Source organism: Orcinus orca, chromosome 12 (assembly GCF_937001465.1).
Source record: "Orcinus orca chromosome 12, mOrcOrc1.1, whole genome shotgun sequence".
NCBI lineage: Eukaryota > Metazoa > Chordata > Mammalia > Artiodactyla > Delphinidae > Orcinus > Orcinus orca.
The window spans coordinates 79,067,097-79,085,999 of record NC_064570.1 but is presented as its reverse complement, the minus strand read 5'-3'; the positions used below and the strand labels follow the sequence as shown (position 1 = coordinate 79,085,999).

At 48.3% G+C, this 18,903-nt stretch overlaps 1 protein-coding gene across 4 annotated transcripts in view; it reads left to right on the top strand.

Annotated features, from left to right (window-relative positions):
- Positions 1-18,451, top strand: part of KCNQ5 (potassium voltage-gated channel subfamily Q member 5) — a 581,761-nt gene extending 563,310 nt beyond the window's left edge. For all 4 annotated transcript variants that reach the window (XM_033428637.2, XM_049695430.1, XM_012533108.3 and 1 more), the window contains 3 exons: positions 9,435-9,566; positions 11,915-12,041; positions 14,268-18,451. In XM_033428637.2, coding sequence (XP_033284528.1) covers positions 9,435-9,566; positions 11,915-12,041; positions 14,268-15,098 — 1,090 coding nt within the window. In that variant the 3' untranslated portion in view covers positions 15,099-18,451. The remainder of the gene's footprint in view (positions 1-9,434; positions 9,567-11,914; positions 12,042-14,267) is intronic.
- Positions 18,452-18,903: the final 452 nt, after the last annotated feature.

Below are 18,903 nucleotides of genomic sequence, written 5' to 3'. Positions count from 1 at the left end.
TGACTGCAGCGCGGGAGCGGGCTGGGAAGAGGGGACACTCGTTGTAACAAGGCCTGGATCTGCGGGGGCTGAGGCCACGCAGTCACGGTGAAGGGAAGCAGGGATGACGCCAGGGTTTGGATTTCAATGGTTGGAGAGGATGGAGCGGAGGAATTGAGGGTGAGACAGGCGCCTGGGCGCTGGGGCAAGGGGACGGGTAGGAACGGTGCACTGTTGTGAGTGCCATTGGAGGGGCCGCCCAGCAGGCAGGTGGAGCCCTGGATCTGAAGGCCAGGAGAGACGCCTGGAACCAGGACAGCCTTGGTGGTCGTCAGCACAGACGTGGATGGTTTCCAGAAGCGTCCCCTGCAGAGAGTGGAGGCAAGAGAGACGGTGGTCCTCACAGAATCTCCGGCTCAGGAACCGTGAGGAGCTGCGGAAGAGAGAAGGCGCTGATCCAGAGGGACCCGGGGCAGCCAGACAGAAGGAACCAGGAGACGGAGCGGAGGATGAGCCGGGCCAGCGTTGGAAGCGGAAGGCGGCGGGTCCACCGTATGAAAGGCTGCTGGAGGTCAAGAAGAGAAAGGGGACCTACTCCTTTCCAGGAGGTCCCTGGGAAGCGGCACCAAGGAAGTCACCGGGAGCTTTGGAGAAAAACTCAGTAGAGGCAAAAAAGGTTGAAGCCAGGGGGCTTCCCTGGTGGCGCAGTGGTTGAGAGTCCGCCTGCCAATGCAGGGGACACGGGTTCGAGCCCTGGTCTGGGAGGATCCCACATGCCGCGGAGCAGCTGGGCCCGTGAGCCATGGCCGCTGAGCCTGCGCGTCCGGAGCCTGTGCTCTGCAACAAGAGAGGCCACAGCAGTGACAGGCCCGCGCACCGCGATGAAGAGTGGCCCCCGCTCGCCGCAACTAGAGAAAGCCCTCGCACAGAAACGAAGACCCAACACAGCCAAACATAAATAAATAAATTTAAAAGAAAAAATGGTTGACGCCAGATTGTAAAGCCATTTTTTCAAATTACCTATGAGAATCTTTCACGCTAATAGGAACATAGGTGAGGCGTCAAGAATTTCTTTGTAACTAGCAAAGACTCAACATGGGCTCTTCTGAAATCGCTCGGGTCTGATCAGCCAAGCGAAGAGCCACCGATGACTTGTCAGCTTCTGAGGGTGTGCAAAGCGGGCCTTGCTGTCACCCGGCACGAGTGCTGAGGTTTTCGGGTTTTCTCACCTGTGCTGCACCTACTCCAGGAGGCGTGCACGTTCTCCTCTAGAATGTATTTTCAGCTCTGCATCCTTCTTAAACCTCACTTCAGGCAAGAATACCCAGCAAATAGAGAAGAAGAGGCACATGTTTGCCATTGTGGGTTTTTGTTAAATCCGCAAGCTGTTTAATCATCACCAGTCCCTAACTTTGCTGATGGCGTCTCTGCTGTTTTAGCAGAGATGGTGAGTTTGCAAGTCGCTATGAAGTCATTCTGGACAGCCAAGTCTGTGACACGTGACAGTACAGGACGCTGCTGGGGAATATTTTATGGATCATTTATGAGATTTTTTTAATCAGCTAATATACTCCCTGGAATATTCTTTTTATATATATAAATTTACTTAGTTTTGGCTGCATCGGGTCTTCGTTGCTGCACGCAGGCTTTCTCTAGTTGTGGCAAGCGAGTGGGGGCTACTCTTGGTTGCGGTGCGCAGGCTTCTCGTTGCGGAGCACGGGCTCTAGGCACGCGGGCTCAGTAGTTGTGACACGTGGGCTCAGTAGTTGTGGCTCCCAGGCTTAGTTGTTCTTCAGCATGTGGGATTTTCCAAGACCAGGGATCGAACGCGTGTCCCCTGCATTGGCAGGCGGATTCCCAACCACTGCGCCACCAGGGAAGCCCTGGAATATTCTTTTTGTTTGTTTCTGTTTTGAAGATAATTGCTTGTGACCGCATTTTGCCCTGAGGCTGCATTAAACCAGTGTGTTCACCGAAAACGCACTTACTTTGCAGCATCTAATTTTTAACCTTTTATTTGGGTATAATTTAAACTGAATCTCCTATTCATTGCTGAGACAAAAACTGTTCAGGAGCAATCAGCATGTGTGGGCACTTTGTTTATTTACTTATTTGTTCCACACTTTAAAATTTACACAGGATTTTACACTCCTAGGAAATTAAAATGCCCAAATGTAGTTACCGTATTACTGCTCACAAAAATCCTAGGAAGGCAAGTTACCCATTTGTAGACTTGCTTGTATCCAGAAGTTCTTACTTGCATTTTACTACTCTTATCTCTTTAAAAGAAGACCAAACAGAATGAACAGAAGAACTTACTAAATCCTGAATCTAAAACAATATTAAGCATTAGAAGAAAAACCCTACTCCCAGTGATGGGAACAATATGACCAGAGAACTTTCCCGACCCCTAAGTCAGCCAAGGGAGGATCTGCCTGCCCCTTTAGTGAGGACATCTGGTAGATTGTATACAGTGGGGCTAATTTACGTCTCTATCAAGAGCTGAAAGCAAGAAAATGAGACTGGCCAGCGCATCCGGGCAACCCTGGGGTTCCTTAGTCGCTGGCTAGTAGCCCAGTCTGAGATGACAGGATGGTCAAGGAGTCTCGGTATGCGATTCTATAACTAGTTTTGAAGAGTCTCAAAGTCTAGATACCGTATACACAAATGCAGACCTGTATTACTGGGTCATGATTATGTATTAACAGGAAAATAACATTAATGAATCCCGCAACTAGTGATCCGCACGCCTTGGGTGGTGACCCACGTTATCAAGTTCTGAGCCTGGTTGGCTGCCGAATCTGCCCCGTGATCAGCAGCGCCCCTTGACTGGACCCTAAAAGGCTCGAGAGGGCTGCCTCGGGAGAGGGTCAGCGACCAGAGGCCCTGGGTCACTTGCAGGACGAGCCCCAGGCCCCTCCTCTTCAGGCGGACAGATGCTGTATCTCTCCTGGGGAGTCAGAATCAGGGGATTGAATTTGCTGAACAGCGAAAGAGGTGGGTAAGGAACGCTCCTCAGTAGAGGTGATGGACACGACGCAGCGACATGAAGTGGGGTGCATCCACACCAAAAACATGAGGTCTGGGACATCAGGCGGCCATTTCTGAGCCCTGAGGAATTTGGTCATCTCTCCCGAGATGGGGGTGCATGCGGGAGAAGTCTGGGGTACACACTCCTCTCCTGCTTGTCTGCCTGCCCTCCTGACCGATCCCCGGCCTCCAGCACTGAGCCTGGCACGTCGTAGGCGCTCAGTGAATGTGTGATGAGTGACTGATTTGGTCCCTCTTTCCAGCATCACGCAGGGAAGCAACCACCCTGAGCTCGTCCAGGGCCCCAGGCTCTGGGCACATGGGCTCTCGAGTCCTGTTAGAGCTCCTGGTGAGGGGACTGTTCCTCCCACCAGGACGCCGCAGAGGGACGGACGGCTGCCACGTGGTCCCTGGAGGCTTCTTCAGCTCCTTCCCAGCACAGCCAGGGCCCACACACACACCGTGGTAGGAGGAGCTCGATGACTATTGAAAGAATGAATGGACCCGTCACCCGGCACTTGCTTCCCCGTCCAAGGCAGTCCTTGAGAAGCTAATGGGACTTGTTAGCTGGCTCTCGCGTGGAACTTCGGGTCTTACTCCGGAAGCGGGGGCAGAAAGCACTGGGCTGTGTGTGACTGAGGGTCTGACACCCAGGCACACGGACGCGCTGCCTCGTGGGCACGATTTGTGTGACTCGGAAGATGACATGGACCCGCCGTCACTCTTTCGTGTGGAGGCCATCCTAACCCAGCCCAGTCCCACCCCAGTCCCACCACCTGTCAGTCGTTCTCAGCCTGGGCTGCAGGTTCCAATCACCCGAGGAGGTTTTTAAAGCCTCTGGATCAATTAAATGACGTTTCTGGAGGTGGGACCCAGGCATCGGCGTGTTTTAGGCTCCCTGGCTGATGGAAAGGGGCGGCGGGGGCTTGGGGACTCTGCTGCCTTTACGTAAAGCCCATCAAGCTGCCTCCCTGCTCCAGTCGGCTGAGCCCTCCGCCCGCACGAGGTCTGGCTGTCGGCCGCCTGTCCATCTGTCTGGTGGTGGCACAGTCACCGCCGCTTCTGTTTTCTAGTCGTTCTTATCTCTGCATATTCGTATGCAGGGTTTTTACCCTGACTCAGAGGCCTGGGACAAGACTTTTGCAAGATTCTGTAACTCGTGGCAGCACAACAAATGCACCTACACTTCCTTATAAGTGCACATGTGTTGTGTGTATATATAGCCTATATTCCACCCGGGGTTTAACTTTGCTGTGGTTATTTCTTCGCGCTCAGAAAATTGCTTGAGCAGATTTCTTCCGTTTCAAGCCAGTTGCCAGTTGAGGTTTGTGGCGAATCTCTGGCCCTCTCTAGTGGTCACAGCGGAGCATGTCTGTTTCGAGCGTAGGTCTCCTCCGGGATTCCTAGCCTCTTAGGTACCCGCAGCATCGGAGGAGACTGGCTTCAGGGTCTTTTGCCCTTTGCTGCTGTATGAGCTCCAGGGGTGCAGTTTGCCCTCATGAGGAAAAGACAGTGAGAGTGCAACCTACTGCCCCGCCTTCTGTCCTCCTCCGAAGGCCCTTCCAACAGCACCAGTAAGGACAAGCCATTCACTATGTGCCAGGCGTGCGAGCAAAAAGAGCCCTTTCATACCAAAGTATCTCTTCTGTGCTGTTATTTTGTGTTAAAATATCAACATTTTAACATTAAGACAATAGTGAACGTTGTGACTAAGAGCTCAGCACTGGAGCCACACTGGCTCAGATCCCACGCTTACCAGCTGTGTAACCTCAGGCGACTCACTTAACCGTTCTTGGCCTCAGTTTCCTTATCTGCAGATTGGGGCCGACAGGAGTCCCCACCTCGCAGACTATACTGCCAAGTGCCGCCTGGCAGTGTTGTCATTTTAATCACCAAATGTACTCTAAAGGTCTGAATTTTACTCCGGAATGATTTGCCCAAACACTCCTTTCTACCAGGCAATACATAGATCATATTAAACTTCTTTTATAAGCGTCTATTAAAGTCTTCTGCCTCTTTTTCTGCCTGGCCTCAAGGCATTTCCTTGTGTCTACACCAGAGGTCAGCAAACGACAGGGTGGCGCCGAAGCCAACCCAATGCTGTGTTTGTAAGTAAAGTTTTACTGGAACACATCTACATTCTCTCGTGTACGTACTGCCTGTGGCTGCTCTCATGCAACAGTGCAGACACGGGTGGCTTCAGCAGAGATCATGTGACCTACAGCCTGGCCCTTTACACAAAGAACTTCCAACCCCTTGTCTAGATTTTGGGTCCCTCTGATTTCCATCCAGCTGCGTTAGGAGGGCAGACATACATAACATTCAGGATTGCCTGTGTGAACCAAGCTTCCTCCCAACTCGGGGCTCTCCAACCCCAGCTCTCACCTTTTCCCTTCACCGCAGAGTCAGAAGGCTTAGTACCTGACATGGAATGGTCTGGGAGAGAAAAAAAAAGTCGAAGAATTAAAAGGCCTTTCAAATTCATAGTTTAATAGCCACTTTGGACATTTTCCTCAATTGTCATCATCTTCATGTCTTTCCTGAAATCTAGATTATTGAACCCTGGGCTTCATTTCTTCCTGCAGATAAGCAGAAAACGGCCTACTCACCCCACTTCGCAGAAGCTAAGTGCATCATGGGCAGCTGGTAGCTGGGAAACGTACACAGTAAAGCAAACCGATGACCAATGAGACCAATGTGTATATCCTACAACTTGGGTAAAGTAAGCAGAGGACCCCTAGAATTTGCGACAAAAGGGGAAACATTACAGTTATTAGGGGTGGGGAACCCACTTTGGCCCAGGCCTGATTCTTGGGAGGGGCCTTGGAGGGAAGGAAGGGGGCCAGTTCAAGGGCAGAGTGCACTGGACCCCCTGGGAAGACAGAGCTGGCGGTGAGATGAATAGACTAACGTGGCCTCGGGTTTACTTGTGTGAGGGTCAGAGGGCACACAGAGGAGACAGGAGGAGGTCAGTGGACAGCTGGACATTCCCCTGAACCTTTACAAGTGTGCCTGCCCAAGAGCTGCCCTGTGGTGTGAGCTTAGTGGGGTATCAGCAACACGGGCCTCGTACTAGCTGTGTGACCTTGGACAGGTTACCTGACCTCCAGAGCCCTCGCTAGACCCAGATATCAAAGGTGGAAAACTCTTAGGGCTTCACGTTGACATAATGGAGGCAAAGGGCTCAGGGCAGGGCCAGCCGTTCAGCAAGGGCACAGCGATGGGAGACCCACCCCAAGGCAGGCGGTGAGGTGGGAGGACGAGGTCTTCACTTCCCACTGTCCAGCTCCGTGTCCAGGACAAGGACCCTGAGTACTCGGGTCAAGCTTGTTGTGGGCAGAGACAGAAGCCATTCTAGACATCCAGCGGGACCAGGGAAGTGAGGGGGCTTAGCTTAGTCTCCCAGATCTTCCACTCTACCGTCTGATTTCAACCATGAAAACCGAGTGCAGTCCCTGGAAAGGCGAGGGGATTGGGTGGAGGGAGGGAAGCGCAGGTGACTGGATGGTATAACCATCTCGAATCGCCCGGCCCTGATGACCGGGGTCTTGGCTCAGAAGGGTCATCATACAGTGGCCAAGATGGGCAGGGAGCACACCTCCCATCCTTGCCCTCCTGGAGCAGGCCTGGCACGCAGGAGTTTTGGAAGCATCTACAGCAGTCTCTTAGGAACAGAAAACTAAGCTTATACTCTATTTAGACTTTAACCACATGTGTTCATCCCTGTGTTCTTGATGGTCCTGTGATATATAAAACTCATTCAGCAGCTGTATTACCTTCCTACCAGGCCCTCCTCTCCCCACCTTGGACGGTTTCGTTTTGCGGTTAGCACTGTCTTTACATTTGGTACTTACTGGGTTATGGTGTCATTTATTCCTTGACTTTCAATGTTTTTTCCTTTCTCCTTACTTTCTCATAATGATATCTTATAATTTGTGATTTAGTTGTTCTGTGAAATCCTAATTATGTTAGTAATTTGAGGGAAAAGTATATTATATTTTCATGGTTTTCAGAAGCATCTCTATTTAAAGGATTCTTTTCTGAATCAGGCAGGGTCCTAATCATTAATGAATACACAAATTTGTTTTACTTTAGAAAGTTTTTGGTATTCACGAAAGAGAGTCAGAGTCTTATGGTCTCCCTGAAATGCGCCTCGAAGAGCTCAGCTCTGTTCCGTTCAGAAGGTGTCAGGAGTCTGCCTTGGCACGGAACAGCAAGAACAGCTTTGGGCGACCAGAGAGGAGCTCGTTCACATCCGTTTCTTCAGCGAGCATGTACTGAATCGCTGATCCTTGCCAGGGAGCTTATGAGCTGCTGGGATGAAAAACACAGCTTCTGACCTCAGTGAATCTCCTCGAGAGGTCCGTGCTTGAGCTGAACCTGAACAGTTAGCATTTTGGGTAGCGTGCCAAGACAGACCTCTGAGAAATGAGCACTTTGATGACGAGAGAATCTGGAAGGGCTGGTGTGGGGCTGCAGGCAGAAGAGCAGGTGGAGATGGGTGAACGTCTGGGGAGAGGAGGGGCGCTGCCTCCGCCCGTCAGCCCCTTCCCTAGCCAGGCGGAGCCTCCAGACAGACAGAGACAGCCCTACAGTCTGGACCTCCTACAGCCTGGTGGAGGCCGTATGTAAGCAAGTAATCACAGTGTGGCATGTTAGTTACTAAAACGAAGGCTAATAGACAAGTGACTAACTGCTTGGAAAGAACTGCAGAAATTTCCATTAAAACAGCGACGTTAGAACCGAGTCTTAAGTATCCTGTAGGACTTCAGGAAGAGGAAAGTCCTCGAGTTCCAAGGAGGAAGTGAACGAGGATGAGGTGAGAGGGGTGGGCAGAGGCCAGGCCACCCACGGCCTTGCAGGATGTGCTAGGGAATGTGATGCTCACCCAGTAGGCCAGGGAAAACCAATGTGGTAGAGAAAGGGGGTAAGAATATTAAGGACAAATGATTCAGGCATGATTAGGAGACAGTCAGATTGAAGTTAATACAATTCCAGGATCGAGTTTGGGGCTTTATAACCAGTAGCAATCAGCTATCGCTTAGGATAGGTAATTTTCCACTTAAACGCTACTTTTGTCCCTAATCTTCCCACTTTCCTCCAAGGAACAATAAGTTTTGGTTCCTAGAGCCTAGCTGACTGATCTGCAGCCTGGGACCCATGAGCGTGATAATAAGCGTCTATGAGCCAATTAATAGTTGAATAAACACCAACAAGTTTAACATTTACCTGCAGTAAGGCTGCACAGATTCATTAAAATGCTGTGCTGCTTTGCTTTCCCCAGGAATTATATCAAGTTATTGCAGTAACTGGTTATCTCAAGCAGCTTCGCTCTTCATGACATCATGAAATTTATTGACGAAATATTGTTTTAAAACACGGAGTCCATGTTGGGGGAGACATTGTAATTAAAAAGACCTCTGGTGGCCAAAGGAGGGACTTCCCTGGCGGTCCAGTGGTTAAGACTCCATGCTTCCACGTCAGGGGACATGGGTTCGATCCCTGGTCGGGAAACTAAGATCCCATATGCCATTCGGTGCGGCCAAATGAATAAATAAAACCTCTGGCTCTGAAGAGTTTAGACATCCAGCTTAGTTGATGAGTGTGTTATGTTTGAAAAAAAAACAAAAAAACAAAAATAAACTCTTGGGTACCTAATTGAGCAGTATTCTGCAGAAATAATTTATGAAATTTTTCATAAATTTCTATACAAATGTACATTTCCCTAAAGAGAATGAGAGTTTGTAGCACATCTGCATCTCAAAAATGTATATAGTTACATAAAAGACCATTTTAACAACTTTTTTTTTTTTTTTTTTTTTTTTTTTTTTTTGCGTACGCGGGCCTCTCCCGTTGCGGCCTCTCCCGTTGCGGAGCACAGGCTCCGGACGCGCAGGCTCAGCGGCCATGGCTCGCAGGCTCAGCGGCCATGGCTCACAGGCCCAGCCGCTCCGCGGCATGTGGGATCTTCCCGGACCGGTGCACGAACCCGTGTCCCCTGCATCGGCAGGCGGACTCTCAACCACTGCGCCACCAGGGAAGCCCAACTTTTATATTTTTATAGGGATGCATTCACTGGGTGTTGATCTTGGACTTCTTGGGGTTACATGGAAAAGGTAGAATCGCATTTTGACTTTGATTTTAATTCAGGGTTTCAATGGACATTAAAAAGGTGCAAGACTTAAGTATTAATGTTTAGTCTCTTTTTTAGTGTGTTTTTCTACATTCAAGCTGTGCCTCACAGGAGATATTCTTAAATTGTCCACTGTAACCTCGGGCTTTTCTGTTGCCTTTCTGCAGGAGCTTAAAATAATTTGCTGCATGATGTTTTTCCCCCAGAGTTTCCTCTATATACTAGTGAGCCATTTGGGTGACTTGTTTTAGTGAAGTTATGAAGATTCATATGTAGTATGTTGCTCTTACAGAATTATGAAGTTTCACGTCGCAAAACGGAAGTTTAAGGAAACATTACGCCCGTATGACGTAAAAGACGTCATCGAACAGTATTCTGCTGGTCACCTGGACATGCTGTGCAGAATTAAAAGCCTGCAAACACGGTGAGCAACGTGAGGGTTACTTGTCCTACAGGAACAGGCACAGAAACTGTCTGGGAGGAATGTCTCCCTAGTAGAGAAAACTCTTGAATTCCATGTTTCTAACTCTTTTTTTAGTGAACAGCTGGACTTTTGCGTTGAAACGTAGATTTTATTTAAAAGTAGATCAGTCATTAAAAGCCTCAGTGTATCGGCAGTGTCTCAGTGTCTCACCTGTGAAAATGGGGTATTGTCAGTGGCTGCCTAGGGTCGTGGTGAGGATTGAATGAGTTACTGCAGGGTCACCGAGTGCTTGGGGAATGTTAATGGTTGGTGCCGCTGTCATTTCCGTTATCGCCTGAATCCTAACCATCCTTCAGAGGAAAGCTAGTCTTTCTCCTTCGTTAAACTTGACCCACCATCCAGCCCACAAAGACAGACCTGTCCCTCCTCTGACCCCCTAAAGCGAGTAGAGTCCACTGCAGGGAGTAGAAGCGCAGCTCACCTTGGAATACTGTGCCGGAGAGTCAAACTGAGGACCCAGGGTTGACTCTCATACTGCTTCCCTGTGGGAAGCTTGTTCCCCGGGCCCTGGACCCAGTCTGGGCCCTTCCCTTCATGCCTGTCCTGCACGGGGCTAGATACACACCGTCTTGCCAGGGAGCATCTTCTCTAGTGGTTGAAAGAAATGAGTTCAGTATGTTATTTCAAACATGTAGTTTGATTGTGTCATCTTGAAGCCAAAATATTTAGTCAGTTTCATTTTTTTTAACAGCCTTGCTTCACTATCAGGCCCCAGCTACCAGCATTCGATTGAACAGTTCTTAAAACACAAGGACTGAGTCTTCAATGTTTCTCTATGCCCAGAGCACACTTAGCCCAGGGTGAGGCATACACTAGGCCCTTGGTAAAACACCTGTTGATTTCTATAACATTAGTTACAGAAATCACAGTTTTTTTGTTCATTTCATTCAGCAGGTAAGTATTGAACCTGCAATGTGTACTGGGCACCCTGGGCACCCAGAGATGAACAAATGACCCAGTCCTTGTAGAGCAGCAGTTGAATGGATTAGATGTCATGACTGCCTGTACTCCTGTGCACACAAAGTAAACTGGAAAGTTGAGTCAATATTCCTTATAATTCAGTTCTAAAACACACAAAAAGGAAGAAAGTAAGTGTCCAATTTAGGCTGACTAGGTCTCCTTGGAAATTGTTTTAAATCACCTGTGATCCTGTTACAGTCTCTGCGCAGGTAGCCAAGGTTTTCCAAGTCCTTTCACAGAACTACCTAAGGCTCCCAACGTTTTTGTTTGCTTGTTTGTTTATTACAAATGTAATTGGTTTTCTTTTATTTTTCTTCATAGTGATAGGGTCACTAGTTAAAATACACTGTAAAATCTGCAATTTAAATTTTATTTCATGCTGCATTGTAGAAATAGTTTACATAAATAGCGTCCATTTAATCATTTAAAACAAAGGTTAAATGTAAATTAGGATCCTGTATTTATACCTATGATTATTTATGATTTTCTGGTAAAGTTTTATTTTTCTGAGGGTGAAGGAATTAATGTTTTTGAAAGTAAGATATCTTTAAACTAATTTGATAATTTCCAGAAATCAATTGACCTGGAGAGAATGCCATAACATTACAAACAGGATTTTTTCATTTAACATGTTTGTTCAATTGGTTTTGTTGTTTCTTTGTTTTTATTGACGTATAGTTGATTTACAATGTTGTGTTAGTTTCAGGTGTACAGCAAAGTGATTCAGTTATACATGCATTTATATTTTTTTTTCAGATTCTTTCCCCTTATAGGTTATTGCAAAATATTGAGTATAGTTCCCTCCCAATGTTTCTATAAAGTTCAACTGCTGCAGAATTTGCAGAACTAATCTGGAGTTTCTTGCTTATGTGATGTGTGTATACTGTCCAACTAGAAATCCTGAGATGGAGACTACAGCTTTCTTATCTGCTTATCTTCCATATGTCAGATGTATGATAAATGGTCACTGAAAAATCTGTTCTATTATTAACATGAAATAGTCATAATTATGATTTTGTCATTTTTAAGTGGTTGAATTCAAGAAACACCTGGTCAGGGGTGGAAACAGACAAATTACTTGGTAGTTTAGGACATTTTTGCCTCCAGAAGATCAGCCATAAGTGATTTCATCATGGACTAGAATAATGAGGAAATTAACCTCGTGTAATTTTCATGTGAAGAAAATAAGCACGTCAACTGGAAGAAGTTCATTTTTATTTCCTCTTACGTAAATAGAGATAATCGTATTTTTCTTTTCAAAACCCTTCCTTCCAGCCTAGGGCAGTGTCCACCTTCAGCACTCATAATCAGATCTCTTTCTCTGCTAGTGTGGATCAAATTCTTGGAAAAGGGCAAATCACATCAGATAAGAAGAGCAGAGAGAAAATAACCGCAGAACATGAGACCACAGATGACCTCAGCATGCTCGGCCGAGTGGTCAAGGTTGAAAAGCAGGTACAGCTCAACTAAACTGCTTAACTTTTTAGCCAGATTTTTTTCCGGTTTTATTGAGATATAATTGACGCATATCGCCGTGTAAGTTTAAGGCGTGCGACATAATGGTCTGACCTCCATATACTGTGAATGATCTTAGCCTCCATCATCTCATAGAGACACAATAAAAAGGAAAGCACAGAAAGAAAACAACTTGTTTTCCTTGTGATGGAGAACCCTTAGGATCTACTCTGTTAACACCTTCCTGGGTACCGCACGGCAGTATTAGCTATAGTCATACCCTTGTGCATCGCACCCCCAGCACTTGTTTATCTATAACTAGGAATCGGTACCTTCCGGCCACCTGCCTCCGGTCCCCTCCCTCCACCCGCTGCCTCTGGTCACCAGGAATCTGATCCTTTTTCTATGTGTTTGGGAAGGGGGCTGTTTTTTGTCGTAAATTCCACGTAAGTGAGATCATACAGTATTCGTGTTTCTCTGCCTGACCTATTTGACTTAGCATTATGCTCTCCAGGTCCATCCCCATTGTTGCAAATAGCTGGATTTCCTCGGTTTTTTATGGCTGAGTAATATTCCATTGTGTATATTTATATATACACACACCACAACTTATTTATCCATTGATCTGCAGTGGACACTTGTCTCTGAGTCTTGGCTATGAACATGGGGGTGCAGAAATCTTTTTGAGTGAATTTTCGTTTCCTCTGGATATAGTCCCAACAGTGGAATTGCTGGATCATGTGGTAGCTCTATTTTTAATTTCCTGAGGAACCTCCGTACTGTTCTCCACAGTGGCTGCACCAGTTGACATTCCCACCAACAGTGCAGGAGGGCTACCTTTTCTCCACACCCACATCAGCATTTGTTATCTCTTATCTTTTTGATGATGGCCATTCTAGCAGGAGTGAAGTAGCCAGAATTTTTTTTTAATCAAAACTGATATAGGCAGTTGGATGTATTTTAGTGAGTAATAGATTTTAAAAGGAATAAAATCAAGAAAGAGCAAATAAATTAAATTTTCTTTATGCATAGACAGTGTTTCTCTAAAACACCTGGATTTCCATATAAGAAATAGAAAATTTCCTCTCATCAATTAATACTCGAACTGCAAACAACTGTAGATTTCCAACAGTAGAATAACAAAGATCTAGTTTTTATTTGTGTTTTGGTTATTTTCATTGTCTCTCTTATGTCAATAAAAAAAAAAAGCATAATAACTATGGTAGTGCACTGAATGTTTGTTGACCCTGAGAGTGTATCATCTCATACAAAGACAGTTTTTAGAAATCAAAATGCTCCCCCAATTTGATTATAAATATTCCAAGCATTTTATACCTTTATTTTTAAATTTAGAATCGCCTAGATTGATATCTAGGGTCTTTTTTTTGGTTTTTTGTCTGTACCGCACAGCTTGTGGGATCTAGTTCCCTGACCAGGGATGGAACCCGGGCCTCCTGTGGTGGAAGCGCAGAGTCTTAACCACTGGACCATCAGGGAAGTCCCAGTATCTAGGGTCTTGATTTCTTACAGAATCAGTTCCCTGCTAGGCAGCAGTAAAGTCCCAGAATGTCTTCAGGGAAGTGGCTGAGGAAGGGCAACCTGATTGGGGAGGAGGGTCTGGAAGTTGCTTTGTACAGCGCTTATATGGTTTTTGAAACATCAATTTTATTTTTTTTATAATTTATTTTATCTTTGCGTTGGGTCTTCATCGCTGTGCGCGGGCCTTTCTCTAGCTGTGTCGAGCGGGGGCTACTCTTCGTTGCGGTGCAAGGGCTTATTGCGGTGGCTTCTCTTGTTGCGGAGCACGGGCTCTAGGTGAGCGGGCTTCAGTAGTTGTGACTTGTGGGCTCTAGAGTGCAGGCTCAGTAGTTGTGGCACACGGGCTTAGCTGCTCTGTGGCATGTGGGATCTTCCCGGACCAGGGCTCGAACCCGTGTCCCCTGCATTGGCAGGCGGATTCTTAACCACTGCACCACCGGGGAAGCCCCTGAAAATCAATTTTAAAGGCTGGGGAGGCAGAAGGGCGCCAGTGGAGACCAGGCGGACGGCCGGCGGAGCGTCCTGCCTCTCAGCCGTCCGTTCCCGCCCTCACGGCTGGAAGGGGCATCCTGAGCTAGTGCCCAGTCAGGACTGCGTACGACTTGCCTCCCCGGACTTCACTGTGCAGGCACAGCCGGACTTCTTTCTACATTCTTATCAACAGGTGTACGTTTTCCCCTCTTTCAGGTCCAGTCCATCGAGGCCAAGCTGGACTGCCTGCTGGACATCTACCAGCAGGCCCTGCGGAAAGGCTCCGCGTCGGCCCTCGCACTGGCCCCCCTGCAGACCCCGCCTTTCGACTGTCAGCAGACCTCGGACTATCAGAGCCTGGCCCCGCCCGGCGGCCGCCTGCCCCGCTCGGCCAGCGCGGGCCTGGCTCGGGGCCTGCAGCTCATCCTCACGCCTGGCGAGCTGGGGGCGCAGACCTTGTACGCGCTGAGCCCCCCGGCGGCCCAGGGGCCCGGGAGCCCGGGGGACGGCCCGGCAGCGGCGGGGGTGGGCGCGGCCCGGCCGGTGGCTCCTGCCACCCTGCAGATCCCGGCCCCGCTGCCCGCCCTGGGGGCCCTGGCCCCCGGCCCCGCGGGCCCGCACGAAGGCCTCCCCGACGTCTCCGCCCGCCTCGAGGCCACCAAGGAGCGTGCGCTGCGCCAGAGCCTCGACCTGGACGGCGCGGCCCTGCTATCTGTCCGGCCCGCGGCGGCCCAGGACCGGGGCAAGTCGGCGTCGGTGCAGAACCTGATCCGGTCCACGGAGGACCTGGACGTGCCGCTGTCGGGGAGCGAGTCCAGCGGCTCCAGGGGCAGCCAAGATTTTTACCCCAAATGGAGGGAATCCAAATTGTTTATAACTGATGAAGAGGCGGGCCAGGAGGAGACCGGGTCGGACGCCTTGCACGCGGGGCCGCCGGCCCGGGAACCCGCCCTGGCGTCGGACTGTCTCAGGACTGGACGGTCCCGATCATCTCGGAGCGCAGGAGCCGCGGAGGCCCTCGGCCGGGCCCATGCCAGGCTAAAATGAGGCCCTCGCTCGCTTCCCTTGCCCCGCAGCCTCTCAGCCATACACGTCGCTGCATGAACTCTTCGGGAAGCCCTTCTCAAAAGTTGAATGCCCAAGAATCAGGAAGAGCAGGAAAGGCAGTGTCCAAGCCCGTTACCTTTTAATTGCATGACAATGCATGTTCAGGGACGGCTGAACTTCCCAGGTAGGACAACATTACCCCTCATTCAGGAAGGTACCTCGCGTTAAAACTCCTGAGAAATCAACACTGCTGGTGCTGTGGTGTGTGTGAAAATGTCAAGGTCAGGTCGTTTATAAGATTGGACTCTGTCTTTTGAAATGATGGGAGTAAGCGCCTTCAGATTTCAGGCATTTCTGCTTTGTGGTAAAACACAGAATACAGGTTCAGAGTTAGGCCATGACGTGCGTACACGTAAACATAGTATCAGCTGCTGATAGGGTGTCCAGTAAAGCAGAATTGGGGAATCACAGAAACGGCTGCCTGTCCAAGACGTACTTGCCAACCCGTTCCTATTCAGGCATTTTATTATTAATGTAATTTGAATGTCAATTCGTGTGCTTTTGGTGACTTAACGCTGTGGCCAGCAACTTTGCACGTCATTTTCATGTTCTTTATGACGAGAATGTTCTTCGGTTAGAAAATGTGCAAACAGTGAAAGTCAAGGCCAGTGGGGCAAATAGGCTGACTCTGACACATCTGACTTCAGTGGAAACGTACTCCCTGATGGCTCGCTCCATCAGCTGCTACACAAGCAAACCAAGTCCTGAGAAGCGGACAGCCGGCCGGGCAGGGCTGATCCGTGTGTCCTGCAGCGCTCTCCACTACAGGCAAGTGCGAGAGGCGCTTCCCACGGCTGATACACATGCAGGATCCTGGGAGCAGACGTGTGAGTGAGACGGGGATGGAAAAGGCTTGAAAAGAATCCAGGCACGACACCGGGAAACAAGTGAGCTCAAGAAAACGACTTCCCCCTCCAGGGCCGTGAGAGGGAGGGAAACAAACCAAAAGGAAAGACCTTGATTTCTTAGAAAACGAATATTGCTAAGGAAGTCAACTACCTAAACATCCCTTCTTCTTATATACAAGCAGAGAATTTTGAAAGGCATTTATTTTTTAATATGCCCTGAATGTCTTTTGCTATTAGGTAGTACATTTTGCATATGGAAGGCTAAAACTAAACGTCCTTTACTTTTTATACTGTAGTGCACATTTTCTATTCTTCCCAAGAATGTTGCCCCCAATCTGAAATTACTGGCTCAGTTTCCTGGTACAAACATTTTATGGTTCAAAGTCAGGTAACACTGGCGGGGTCTGCGAATCAAAGCACTTAATAATACAGCATGGCAGCAAAAAGACCAAGGGACACCAAAGGAGAAATGTATGTACCAGATAGCAAGCAAAGTTGACCGCTTGTTAGAAACCAGCCTCGCTAGCCCAGACCGTCAGAACTTCTGCCAAGGTAACGGCACCCAAAGGGCCAGGAGAAGCGAGAGAACACTGGTTAAACTCTCACCACAGAAGGACTTAAAAAGAAGACTTTTTTCCTTGGCGGTAGTGCTGCCTCCGGGAAAACTTTCCCAGCGGCCAGGAGGACCAAGCAGGGCTGTCGCCGGCCACCCAGAGGCCAGAAGATGCCCTGACACCCGCCAAGTCCCTCCCAACTCCCTCCCCAGCCGGGTTTCTCCACCCCGGACTCCCCCCGCGACTTTTCTTCTCCACAGGCTTATGGACTCCCTGCCACAAGTTCCCTTCTGGACTTCACCAGCCGACATCCCCAAGTAAACCGCTTCTCCACTCACCCAAAATGCGCTTCTCAGCCTTTTAACACCCTGTCGTTTTTGATAAACACTGAAATTTGGCAAGATTCCTCTTCTCGCCCCACCGGGATCCTAGCACACTCCCCCGGAGCATGTCATTCAGCGTGTGCTTGGGTGCTGGAGATATGCAGAAGAGAGTCTAAATTTCACACTCCAGTTAAGAAGAGGTTCTCAAGCTTTCGAAGCCATTATTTTCATTTTCGAAACGTAGAGTGTTAGTAAAGTATTAAATGCAATGTTTCATCTACCCACGTATCCACTCAAAGTTGTGATCCATCCTCCCAAGGAGGTTGTACACAAGAACACACACACACACACCCCTACCCCTCCACTGACCCGAAGCCAGACCCCCGCCGTGCACGGCAGGCCTCTCCAGGTGTCGGCCGAGGAAGAGGCAGGAGATAGCAGCTTTCAGGTAGCACTGAGTCTTGGACACACTGTCCGGGTCAAACCCCACTGGCAGCAGGAACTCTGAATGTACGGGGGACCCCTCTGGCCCCTTTAGGCCTCAGACACAGCACAGTTCATCCGGCGTTGCTGAAGACGGAAGATTCAGAAACAAACCTAAGCCCATCACTGAGGGTTACCCACAGCCCCGCGTGGTAAATCATGTTAGGAAAAGCTTTCATACATCCAAGCCATGACCATTTTGTGTCTGTCTTACTCTATAGCGCAAAAAGTCCTGGATGTCGAAAGCCGGTTGTCTTGTGTGAAAACTGGAGGGTTGTGTCTGCTCTGTTCCTCTCGGCAGAGCCGAGAGGGGCCTCCCACTTACACTTAGCAAAGTCCCTTCGGTCAACCCCAGACGGCGTCTCGAAGCACAATTCAGCTGAGCGCTGATCAGCCGCCGGCTTTCTCGGTCCGTGTTCGTCTGCCTTCTGCAGTTCGTGGGGCTGATCAAGCTACCGCTTCCTGGCAAACATCCCTTCTAGGAGGTGAACTGAGAAACTTTGCTCTGTCTGATCTAAATGTTTGCATTGTGTTCAACTAAATTAACACGTGTAGATTGCAAGTTTCGTTTAAAGAAGACACTTGACTGAGTTTTTAAGTCTTTATCTCCTGTTCTAAGGTGCCTTTCTTGCCTCCCCTTGGCTCAGTGATTCTGAACATTCTTAATTTGCCAGTAAAACAAGTCTAACAGAGAGGAGGAAATCAGGCACAAAGTGACTAATTCTCATGCCTGTTTGCAAAGCAAACTATAAGGAAGGATGCAAGTGAGCAACTAAGTGAATAGGTCACTTCATCCAGATTGAGAAAATATCATAAATGTTAACTTATCTCCCCAGAAGCTATTTTTTGCCTTAAAATGACATGGTTGTGTTTTTGTAAGAGAAACTTAATTTAATATAATTATGTGCATTTAAGTGAGCAGTTCTGGAAGTCGTGTATGACAATGCAGTTGTCTGTTTCCTGAAAATAAATCAGGAATATCATATCCATTTCAAGCTACCATTCAAATGTAATTTCCTTTGCTCTCTTTTACTGGGATTATTTGTTTTAAAGTAAAACATTAAAAAGATGTCTATAAACAGCTAGTGTGCTTTCATCTCGTACTAACTGGTTTGTTCTGAACTGAGTCCTAGTCGATGAAACTGATCGTATACAGATTTGGGGTTGAAATTAAAAATTACCTTTTTCCAGTGTTGCTGAAGAAACCATTGGTAACTGGGGAAGAGGAGAGATTTGCAAATGTTGTTGAGGGTATCATAAGAAAAATTAACTGGATATTATACTGAATATTTATTTTTATGTTTTTAATTTGATATATCAAAACAGATGCCAGCCCATATGAGCCTTGTGTCAGCTATAATAAAAGGGTTTGCTAAACGAGTGATAAGAAGTGGGGACCAGTAGGTCCCCAAATGCTGGAACCCCTGGCTGCTCAGAATGACCATTTGTAGCACCTACCCAGCGCTGCCCAACCAGGGGGCTTCTGCTCCAGAAGGGATCTTCCCCTTCTGCCCTAGAACCCCCCCTCCTTCTGGTC